Source organism: Oncorhynchus mykiss, chromosome 28 (genome assembly GCF_057628025.1).
Source record: "Oncorhynchus mykiss isolate SJ-2025 chromosome 28, ASM5762802v1, whole genome shotgun sequence".
Lineage (NCBI taxonomy): Eukaryota > Metazoa > Chordata > Actinopteri > Salmoniformes > Salmonidae > Oncorhynchus > Oncorhynchus mykiss.
The window spans coordinates 12,294,386-12,306,386 of NC_143049.1; the positions used below are offsets into that span (position 1 = coordinate 12,294,386).

General features: G+C 42.2%; 1 protein-coding gene across 1 annotated transcript; it reads right to left on the reverse strand.

Annotated features, from left to right (window-relative positions):
- Positions 1 to 2,275: 2,275 nt before the first annotated feature.
- Positions 2,276 to 5,797, reverse strand: LOC110508539 (CCN family member 1). Its single transcript, XM_021589107.3, has 5 exons — positions 5,622 to 5,797; positions 5,208 to 5,427; positions 3,963 to 4,316; positions 3,170 to 3,377; positions 2,276 to 3,044 (listed from the first exon to the last, which is right to left on the reverse strand). Exons 1-5 carry the CDS (start codon positions 5,685 to 5,687, stop codon positions 2,999 to 3,001), a joined length of 894 nt encoding a protein of 297 aa, XP_021444782.3. The 5' UTR covers positions 5,688 to 5,797; the 3' UTR covers positions 2,276 to 2,998.
- Positions 5,798 to 12,001: the final 6,204 nt, after the last annotated feature.

Below are 12,001 nucleotides of genomic sequence, written 5' to 3' on the forward strand. Positions count from 1 at the left end.
GTGTCATCAGCAAGTTTAATGATTGTGTTGGAGTTGTGCTTGACCATGCAGTCATGGGTGAACAGGAGGGGACTGAGCACGAACCCCTGAGGGACCCCTGTTTTGAGGATCAGCATGGCAGATGTGTTGTTACCGACCCTTGCCACCTGGCGGGTGGCCCGTTAGGAGTCTATGATCCACTTGCAGAGAGAGGTGTTTAATCACAGAGTCCTTAGCTTAGTGATGAGCTTTGAGGGAACTATGGTGTTGAATACTGAGTTGTAGTCAATGAATAGCATTCTCATGTAGGTGTTCCTTTTGTCCGGGTGGGAAAGTCCAGTGTGGAGTGCAATCGAGATTGCATCATCTCTGGATTTGTTGGGGCTGTATGCAAATTGGAGTGGGTCTAGGGTTCCTGGGATCATGGTGTTGATGTGAGCCGTGACCCGCATTTCAAAGCACTTCATGACAACAGACGTGAGTGCTACAGGTCGGTAGTCATTTAGGCAGGTTACCTTGGTGTTCTTGGGCACAGGGACTATGGTGGTCTGCTTGAAACGTGTTGGTATTACAGACTCAAGTCAGGGAGAGGTTGAAAATGTCAGTGAAGACACTTGCCAGTTGGTCAGCGCATGCTCGGAGTACACGTCCTGGTAATCTGTCTGGTCCTGCGGCCTTGTGAATGTTGACCTATTTAAAGGTTTTACTCACATCGGCTATGGAGAGCATGATCACACAGTCGTCTGGAACAGCTGATACTCTCATGCATGTTTCAGTGTTACTTGCCACGAAGCGAGCATAGAAGTAATTTAGCTCGTCTGGTAGGCTCGTGTCACTGGGAAGCTCACGGCTGTGCTTCCCTTTGTAATCCATAATAGTTTGCAATCCCTGCCACATCCGATGAGTGTCAGAGCCGGTGTGGTAGGATTCAATCTTAGACCTTTATTGATGCTTTGCCTGTTTGATGGTTCGTCGGAGGACATAGCGGGATTTCTTATAAGCGTCTGGGTTAGAGTCCCGCTTCTTGAAAGCGGAGACTCTACCCTTTAGCTCAGTCCGGATGTTGCCTGTAATCCATGGCTTCTGGTTGGGGTACATACGGTCACTGTGGGACGACGTCATCGATGCACTTATTGATGAACCCAGTGACCAATGCGGTGAATTCCACAGTGCCATCGGAAGAATCCCTGAACATATTCCTGTCTGTGCTTGCAAAACAGTCCTGTAGCTTAGCATCTGTGTCATCTGACCACTTCCGTATTGAGCGAGTCACTGGTAATTCCTGCTTTAGTTTTTGCTTGTTAGCAGGAATCAGGAGGATAGAGTTATGGTCAGATTTGCCAAATGGAGGGCGAAGGAGAGCTTTGTACACGTCTCTGTGTGTGGAGTAAAGGCGGTATAGAGTTTTTTTTCTTCTGGTTGTACATGTAACATGCTGGTAGAAATGAGGAAACATGGATTTAAGTTTCCTGTATTAAAATCCCCGGCCACTAGGAGCACCGCCTCTGGATGAACATTTCCATGTTTGCTTATGGCCTTTTACAGCTCGTTGAGTGCGGTCTTAGTGCCAGCATCGGTTTGTGGTGGTAAATAGACAACTAAAATATAGATGAAAACTCTCTTGGTAAATAGTGTGTTCTACAGCTTATCATGAGATACTAAACCTCAGGCTAGCAAACCTCGAAACTTCATTAATATTTGATTTTGTGCACCAGCTGTGATTGGCAAATAGACACAGACTGCCACCCCTTGTCTTACCGGAGGCAGATGTTCTATCTTGCCGATGCACAGAAAACCCAGCCAGCTGTATGCTATCCATGTCATCGTTCAGCCACGACTAAGTGAAACATAAGATATTACAGTTTTTAATGTCCCGTTGGTAGGATAGTCTTGATCGGAGCTCATCACGTTTATTATCCAGTGATTGCATGTTGGCTAATAGGCCTGATGGCAGAGGTGGGTTACCCACTCGCTGTCGGATTCTTACAATGCACCCAAACCTATGACCCTTATATCTCCATCTCTTCTTAATGCGAATGACGGGGATTTGGGCCTTGTCCAGTGTCTGAAGTAAATATTTTGCGTCTGACTCGTTAAAGTAAATCTCCGTCCAGTACGAGGCAAGAAATTGCTGTTCTGATATCCTGAAGTTCTTTTCGGTCATAAGAGATGGTGGCAGAAACATTATGCAGAAAAAACATGCACAATTGGTTAAAAGCCCGTAAAACGGCAGCCATCTCCTCCGGCGCCACAATAGGATTATGTGATATCTACTCATTCACGACAGAGCATCAGGTTCCATAAATACATATTTTATTAATAACATACATAAAACAAAATAAATGCTCAAATATCATTTTCCATTATGGCCTATCACATCTTAATAAAATGTAAAAATGTTATAGATAAATATTACTAATATTGTGATATTGAAAATGAATCATTTTAGTAGATGCCACAAAGAAGCTACACTGTCTTTTCAAAGTTTTCATGTTGAATGTACTTTTTTTTTTAATAGATACACAAAAACAGGCATGCATTCAAAACTCTAGTGCATCTCATGCCTTGTTTGAATAAACAAAACATAAGTTGTCAATGAAGTGAAATATTTCAACATAGCATTACGCTCCATATCGAAGCAACCAGTAACGCTCCAATATTACGAAGCAATTCATTAAAAAAATCCTCTGAATAAATGTCTCCAGCATAACGGTGCACATCTGGAGTTATCCTAACTCCCATATCCCACACTTTTATTCCCTCAACCTTCCCTTCCCCTCAGTCTCTGGACTTGTGGATATCAGCCTGTAGAACATACAGGCCTCTCGTTGCAATGGGAACAGTTGAAGTCACATGGACAGGACTCTGACTATGACATTCTTGCTGAAGGTGTCTCCGTCCTCAAAGCGGACCGTCATAGTCTGGGTCTACTGAGAGGTGCAGCAGCGCCCGTCCAGACAGGAATCACAGTACCTGGGACGGAACTTATTCACACTGCTGCAAACTGCGTAGGTCTGTTTCAATGGAGGGCTGGCCTTTTCAATACGACTGCACTCCTTACCCTTCTGTTGGTGAGAGGAGAAGAAGAACAATGTGTGATCCGAATGTTGATGGACTAGACATACATGTCCTTATGATTCAGTGTCAACCAGGTGATGGCATGGCATTGTCGGTTTGATTTGATGTGTACCTTGAGGCTGGAGTAGGCTGACTGGGAGCAAGGCGGAACTCACAGAGACGAGTCTCCTTCACCAGCTTGCACTGGCTGTTGTTGTTGGTGAGCCGGGAGGACACTCCTGTGCCACGGGACTTAGCACAGGGGGACCAGGCTGTGGTCTGAGTCACACACCTCTTGTTCCCCTTGGACGTCAGGCGACTCTCAGGCTTACTTCTGAAAGCTGTGGGGAAAAGATGGCCAGACTATTATTCAATGTGCAATGGAGGCCAGGTCCCACAAAACTTCAAGCAAATTGGACATGAGTTTAAATCACAGGAGGTTGGTGGCACCATAATTGGGGAGGACAGGCTCGTGGTATTGGCTTCGAACAGAATAAGTTGAATGGAAACAAATACATCAAACACATGGTTTGATGCCATTCCATTCACTCTGTTCCAGCCATTACTATGAGCCGTCCTCCCCTCAGCATCCTCTACTGGTTTAAATCTAATGTGAGATGATAACAGGGACGAAGGCATGGGTGGGCACAAGCCCACCCACTGGGGAACCAGGCCCACCCAATCAGATTGAGCAAAAGCAAAACAATGATACATTATTATTACAAAAATACTACTTGGCCCATCCAAATTTATGCAGGCCCACCCCCAACGAATTTCTGGCTACACACCTGGATGACACATCGATTGTTGATAAATGGAATTTCCATTTAAACTCCGTCTGGATGTTAACTGAGGCTGAACATCTATTGGAGCTCAATAAATCCACTAACCTAATCACTGGAATAAACAGAGTTCAATTGACTCACCAGGTAAAGACTTGAGTCCTCCTCTGTCGACAGACACCAGCTCGTTCTTGTTTGTGAGGTCATCTTCGGAATGTTTATCCTGGCGGCCATCTTTTCTGACCTTGTCTGCTGAGGCTGAGCCCAACACGTTCCCCTCCTCAGGGCAGACTAGCTCCTCACAGTAGCGACCAGGTACTTTGACCAGCTTGGGTTTGGCACAGCCCAGTTTGGTCAGGGAGAGCTGCTGGGGGCACAGGGGCATACACCCCACGGCACCATCCATGCACGTACACTGGTGCTTGCAGTTGGAAAGGAAGCTCTCTCCATTCTGGTAGATCTTGCTGTTGTACTCACAGGGTCTTCCATCTGTTTTGGCTGTTTGGAGAAGCAGATGGGGAGACTGTTACTATGTGAGTCAAGCGCAGGGTTACAAAGGCAGGGTATATTACTGGAAACTTTCGAACTTTACCAGTCAAATAACCAGAATTGTGTTAAAATTCCCCCAAATACTTGAAAGTTATCAGATGAGATTTAGTGGCCTTTTTTGGGGTACTTCAGATTATCACAGATGTCTGTAATTATCTCTGGCCCTCTGTGTAATCTTTTACATGTATAATATATAAAATTATAAAATAATATTTTAAAATATAAATTAAAATGACAAAGCTATAAAACATTATCCTAAATATAAACCATCAACTTAGTGAATACCATTGGTGTTTAATGAGGGTTTCAGCATGAAATATTATTTTTTACACATTTGTGTTTATTTTAATATGTCTTTGTTTTGGCGCCAAATTTGTGGCAGTTGTGAAAATAGTCAATAGTTGCAAAGTTAAGTAAAAAATAATGCCATTGTTGAATATATGCTTTTTTCATCAATTAGGCTATTTTCTCTTGAACCATATGGTCTATCCACTAGAAACATCGACAATATGGACACAGATATACAAATGAATGCTATATATGAATATATATTTTATAAGTTATTCGAGTATATTACCTTTTAATTACCGGCATTACTGAAGATTCTGCTAACTTTGGTAGCTTTGCAACCCTAGTCAAGTGTAATATTCTAATTATAGAGAATGCTCCGTAAATAAAGCAGAAGCATAATTCCTTATTTAAAACGTTGTAATAAACAAGTTTTTGTAAAACTACATCTCTACATCAAAACCCATAGGAGCTAGATTTGTAGAAGTAATAGACTATCAATGACCGCAGCAGGGTATCAGAATTATTGTTTCCTATACAACTTTATCATACCACGACAGATGCCTTTAGCTGTGCCAGAAGCAGCCCCAAGATTGCACTCCAGTCCCTTGATGTGGTCGCATGGCTCTGTCTTGCTGCAGTCTTCATTGAGCTGCCGAGCGCAGACTTCGCAGCATCCACAGCCGTCGGACACAAAGCTGATTCCTGGTTCGCACCTGGGAAGGCCTACCTCACGAGGACACGAACATTCGGAGGGACAAGATGCTGATGCCTAAAATACCAGAAACATGTTATAAGAGAAATGTTGACTTTATTTGTGATTTCTCCTAAAAAAAATATTCGACTGTAGGATGGAGTGGGGATCTTAATCGCCATCAAGCACCACCCACCCTGGGTATTGGCAATCAATCACGCATATTCTTGTAGGCTATGAATGATCATGAATTAGGCTATATGTTTTCTTACCGAATTTAAACACCCATAGAGGAAAACAACAAAGGAAAGCTCCAAAATCTTCATGTCTACTGACATAGTATTGGTACAATTTTAGCAAAGATAGAGGCTAATTTAGATCAATCCACGCGTTTGCACACGGAATGCGCAATGTAAACTACCTACAGACTTACTGGGTTCTCTGGTGTCCCCCTCTCCTCCTTTTATATCCGAAAGAGATCTGACGTGTGCGTTAGCTGACGGGTGAACTGTTCCAAAGCTATGCGAGAAATGTCTCCCAATGCTTCCTCCATTCAAGCCAAATACCACCCTGTCTACTTTAATTCTTACAGGGTTTCCATGACCATGTTACAGGCTATTTCATGTCGGAAACTAGGCTATTTATTTTAAGATATTTATGTGTTGTCTTTCCTGTCCTAAAGTGGGCCCAAAATTGTAATTGTCACATGCCTTGTAAACAACATGGTGTAGACTAACAGTGAAATGCTTGGGCACTTCCCAACAAATGCAGAAAGAAAAATTATAGAAAGATAATGACAAGGAATAAATGCACATTTGGTATCAAAATACCTGTATAAAGATACCTGTGATCCCTGGGGAACTGGTACTTTTTATTTGTTCATGTTCGTGATGAAAACAGCTCATCAGATGATACAATGAGACTATGAGATGCCCTGGGAGGGGCTAAATGTGATGGATCAGCACTCTTAACCATTTCCTTAGAGAGCTAGGATGAAAGTAAGCCTAAATATTACAAGATAAGTGACATATTTCTATGGCTAACTGAATGGAAGAAATCGGTCTCCCTAGGATTAGGCCAGCCCAGGTGTTTAGAATATTGCCCTCAAGCTATGGTCAGTGTTTGTTTTTAAAAAGATTCCCTTATTATTGCTGTCTTGGTCTGGTGTTGCTCCAGTCCTCCCTGTCATAATTAGCAACCTAGATAGCATACTATGTCCCGTAGTGCTGTTAATGTAAGTGACCTAATTTATGTTTCTCTAACTCCCCTGAATACCTCTGTTAATCTGGCAAGCTATTCATGTCTAGATCGGTTGAGTGAATGTAAGATATCTAAATAATAAGTTGTTCAGTGATCTTATTATTTCCAATGACATTGATATTTTCATGCTTTACTGAAGCCTGAGTTAAACCCAAGGATTTTAGTTGTCTAAATGAAACTACTCCTCCAGCCTTTACTTATCTACAGAAATTCAGGCCGTCTGGATAAGGTGGTGGGGTAGCCGTCATTCATAGAGACAAGTGTATTCATAGAGACAAGTATTCAGGCCCCTAGACTTTTTTTAAATTTGTATTAAGTTACAGCCTTATTCTAAAATGGATTCAATCGTTTTTTCCCCCTCATCAATCTACACACACCCGTATTAACAAAGAATATTTATTTTTTGTGTAAAAAAAAAAAAAAAAAAAGTACTCAGTACTTTGTTGAAGCCCTTTTGGCAGCGATTACAGCCTCGACTCTTCTTGGGTATGACGCTACAAGCTTGGCACACCTGTATTTGTGGAGTTTCTCCAATTCTTCTCTGCAGATCCTCTCAAGCTCTGTCAGGTTAGATGGGGAGCGTCGCTGCACAGCTATTTTCACGTCTCTTCAGAGATGTTCAATCAGGTTCAAGTCCGGGCTCTGGCTGGGCCACTCAAGGACATTCAGAGACTTGTCCCAAAACCACTCATGTATTGTCTTGGCTGTGTTCTTATGGTCGTTGCCCCAGTCTGAGGTCCTGGGCGCTCTGGAACAGGTTTTCATCAAGGCCCTCTCTGTACTTTTCTCCGTTCATCATTGCCTCGATCCTGACTAGTCTCCCAGTCCCTGCCGCTGAAAATCATCCCCACAGCATGATGCTGCCACCACCATGCTTCACCATAGAGATGGTGCCAGGTCTCCTCCAGATGTGATGCTTGGCATTCAGGCCAAAGAGTTCAATCTTGGTTTCATCAAACCAGAGAATCTTGTTTCTTATGCTCTGAGAGTCATTGGGTGCCTTTTGGCAAACTCCAAGTGGGCTGTCATGTGCCTTTTACTGAGGAGTGGCTTCCATCTGGCCACTCTACCATAAAGGCCTGATTGGTGGGGTGCTGCAGAGATGGTGGTTCTCCCTTGTCCGCAGAGGAACTGTAGAGCTCTGTCAGAGTGACCCTCGGGTTCTTCGTAACTTCCCTGACCAAGGCCCTTCTCCCCTGATTGTACAGTTTGGCCGGGCGGCCAGCTCTAGGAAGAGTCTTGGTGGTTCCAAACTTCTACCATTAAAGAACGATGGAGGCCACTGTGTTCTTTGGGACCTTCAATACCGCAGACTTTTTTCTTCCCCAGATCTGTGCCTCGACAGAATCCTGTCTCAGAGCTCTTTCGGACAATTCCTTGGACCTCATGAGTTGGTTTTTGCTCTGACATGCCTTGTCAACTCTGGGACCTTATATAGACAGATGTGTGCCTTTCCAAAGTCCAATCAATTGAATTTACCACAGGTGGAGTCCAATCAAGTAGTTGAAATATCTCAAGGATGATCAATGGAAACAGGATGTACCTGAGCTCAATTTAGAGTCTCATAGTAAAGGGTCTGAATAATTATCTAAATAGGTATCTGTTTTTTATTTTTTATGCATTTGTAAAAATTGCTAAAAACTGTTTACGCTTTGTGATTATGGGGTATGGTGGTATCCTAGTTTTAGAGCCTTATCTTTAGCTTGAACAAGAAACAGCCCACTTTGCATATTTTAGTGTACTGGCCTCCTAAACCAAATAGTTTGTTCATTGCAGAATTCTCTGACCTGCTATCTTTTGCTACGCTAAATATGACAGGCTTATTATTCTTGGAGATCTTAACAATGTGTGTTATCCAAATAATGCACTTGTTGAGGAGTTTCTTAAAACCTGTTAGAGTCCTTTAACTTTATTCTACATGCCACTGGGCCTATACACAACAAAGGCTATACTATTGATCTCGTGCTGTCCTATGGTCTGAATACTGATAACTTGTAAACTATTGATGTGTGTGTCTATGACCATCTCAGTATAGTAAAAAAAAAAAATAGAGTCGATTGACACACCTGTGTGTTTATGCTAGAGACTTACTGTGGTCCCTGCAGCTCAATCTACTCCTTCCGCCGATTTAAAGTTTGCACCTATTCCATAACATGGGGATTGTGAGAGCTGCCTTTTTCTACACCTGAGAGGATACGGACAAGAAAATAGTCACAAAATTGTCTGTAAAACCAGAACTGTGTGAGCTACAAATTAATATGTCACCAATATCGAAAGGGGAGACTCTCACGGTTGTTTGGCTCTATGACATCCACAAGCTTTATGGCAGTTGTCTGAACTCTCTATCTTGAACGTCCTCATTTCGAAGAGGTCTTCTCACAAAATTGACCGTTAGGACTGAACCATATGACACCAATATCGGCACGGGACACGCTCATGAGCATAAAGGTGTCGATTGTTCTGCTCTATGACGCATAGAAGCTTCAGGGGAGTCAATTGAAGGTAACCAACCCAGTACCGGGCTGTACATTATTATATATTTTTCAATATTCATTTTACTTCGATCTCAGATATGGGACAGACAGTTCAAAACCTTGTTCCTTATTATTTATTTTTGGACTTTCTGTTTTGCCATGTATGAATGTGTTATTCAATGCATTTCTATGGGCTAAAGCAGAAGGGGCCAAATTCAATGTTTCATCAAATACGTTTTATACCTATGGGGTCCTAAAGTTCAAAATCAAGTGGCTAAAGGATCAATTTTGCGACCATCTTAGCTTAGTAAATAGATATTGCGATCTAAGGGCTTAGAACTATTAAAATGCTTTCTCCTCCTCCTAAAAAATATCTGCCACCACTCGCCCTCGCATCCTTTTCTCCACAACTGCTAGAACATTCGTGAAGGCTTTTAGTATCCTCTACTGATGTTCTTGTTCTTTGTCGTCACACCGATGAGTTGCTGAACAGTTTTCATGACATTTGTCAGGCTACTTTAGACTCGGTGGCACCAGTTAAAACCAAGAATAAACTGTTTGCCAGAGTCTTACCTTGCTGTAACATGACCAAATGTGTAATTATCTTTTCTTTAACCAGGTAAGTTGACTGAAAACACATTCACAGCAACGACCTGCGGAATTTTTGCAGGGAAGAGGGGGATGAATGAGCCAATTGTAATCTGGGGATGATTAGGTGACTGTGATGGTATGAGGGCCAGATTGTGAATTTAGCCAGGACACCGGGGGTTAACATCCCTACTCTTGCAATAAGTGACCACAGAGAGTCAGGACACACCCGAGTGGTGCAGTGGTCTAAGGCACTGCATCTCAGTGCTAGAGGCATCACTACAGACACCCTGGTTCAGTTTACCCCAATCATTGGGATATTTTTTTTTAGACCAGAGGAAAGGGCCTCCTACTGGCCCTCCAACACCACTTCCAGCAGCATCTGGTCTCCCATCCAGGGACCGACCAGTACCAACCCTGCTTAGTTTCAGAAGAAGGCCAGCACTGGGATGCAGGGGAGTATGTTGCTGGCTTCTGAAGGCACTATCTCTAAACGTTTTTTTTATTTTTTTTAAAGTTGTTTTCAAGCAATTGGTGGCTTATTTGAATATAAACAACGTATTTGAAAAATTCCAGTCAGGCTTCTGCAAACTTCACAGTACAGAAACTGCTTTATTGAAAGACAGTAATGACCTCCAGTTGGCTGCTGATGCAAGTGAATGCTCTATTCTAGTTCTTTTGGATCTCATTTCTGCATGTGATACTATTGATCATAACATCCTCGTTGACCGACTGGAGAGGTGGTTGGGAATCTCCGGGCAAGATTCCCAACCACCTCTCCAGTCGGTCAAGGAGGATGTTATGATCAATAGTATTGACTAGTTCAGGTCATATTCATGTGGCTGGTGTTTCTTAGTGAGCATGGGTGATTCAGTATTGTCCCCAGCACCTATTCACTATGGTGTCCCTCAGGGGTAAATTCTGGGCCCCTTCCTTTTTTCCCTGTAAATGCTTCCCCTTGGTGACAACATCCGCAAGCATAACATTCAGTTTCACTGCTATGCGGATGACACACAGCTTTATTTACCGATCGGACTCAGCGACCAACCTAGCGTAGCTAGCCTTCACAAGTTTTCGAGCTCAATTATAAGAAATACTTTTTTTTATTATTTGGCCCCCACCTTGCTAGAACACAGATTGTGAATAACCTTGGTCATTTGTCCACCAATGTAAAGCCTATGGCCAAAAACCTTGGTGATTTTGTTGACTTTGACCTAAACCTTGAGCTGCATGTAAAGAAGGTTGCTCAGTCCTGCTTTTAACATTCAAGAAATATATCTTAAGTCATGTATTTTATTTCAGTCACTGATCTAAAGAAAGTTATGTGTTTTTATTTCCTCACACCTATATTCCTGTACCTCTTTGTATATGTCTCAGTCATAAATCACTCCGTCGTCTACAGTTAGTTCAAAATGCTGCAGCTCGGCACCAGAAAAATGTAACCATATCACACCTATTTAGCTTCTCTACACTGACTACCAGTCACTTTTAGAATAGATTTCAAAATGTTATTAATCACGTTTAAGGCCTCGTTTAGCCTCATCTTATATATCAGATCTTTTATTTTAATTCTCCTTCTTACTGTCTTTTTCTTTGTTAGTACTTTTTTTTTAAATGATTTTTAATTTAATTGAACAGTTATTATTACAATTATTATTATTATCTCTAGTCATATTTGAAATGCCTGTCAGTCACCCATCTGGGTGTGGGTGGATAAGTAAATGTATGTCTAACCCAAATGTCTTTCTTAACAAGAGGAGTACTTTGCCTAAGAGAGTTTGGAATGTTTGACCCCTCCTGGAATTTTTTTGTTCAGCCAGAGTGAGTCCGGATTGAGAGAAGACTAAGGAGATTACAGAATGTGCTTGAGGAATGCCTGAAGGAACATTCCATTCAGGATGAACCTGGCAGGTGCCTTTGGAAATATACCCTTATACCCACATCAAAGAACAACAGCAATTATGAGGTGGGAAAATACTTTCCACCCTTCATTCCTGTCCTTTACTTCAGGATGATTTGCGTGAGTAGGGAATTTAGCAAAACAGACTGGCATACCTTTTCATTTAGTCCTTGTCTAATTTGAGAGTGCATATGGGTAAGTCGAGTCAAATCCAGGTCAACAGCAGACCTAATATTTGAGGAGCATGCATCACAAAGCTCTGAACAATAAAATTGCTGAATTTGGATTTTTTATGGAACCATGTTAGGTAATAAATCAAAGCTGATATACTGTGGATTTTGACCAGTGGATTAGTGTATTGATGTGACGTACAGATATAGGAAGTCACCAAATCAGTAAAGGAATGTGGGGTTTGTTACACGGACAGTGA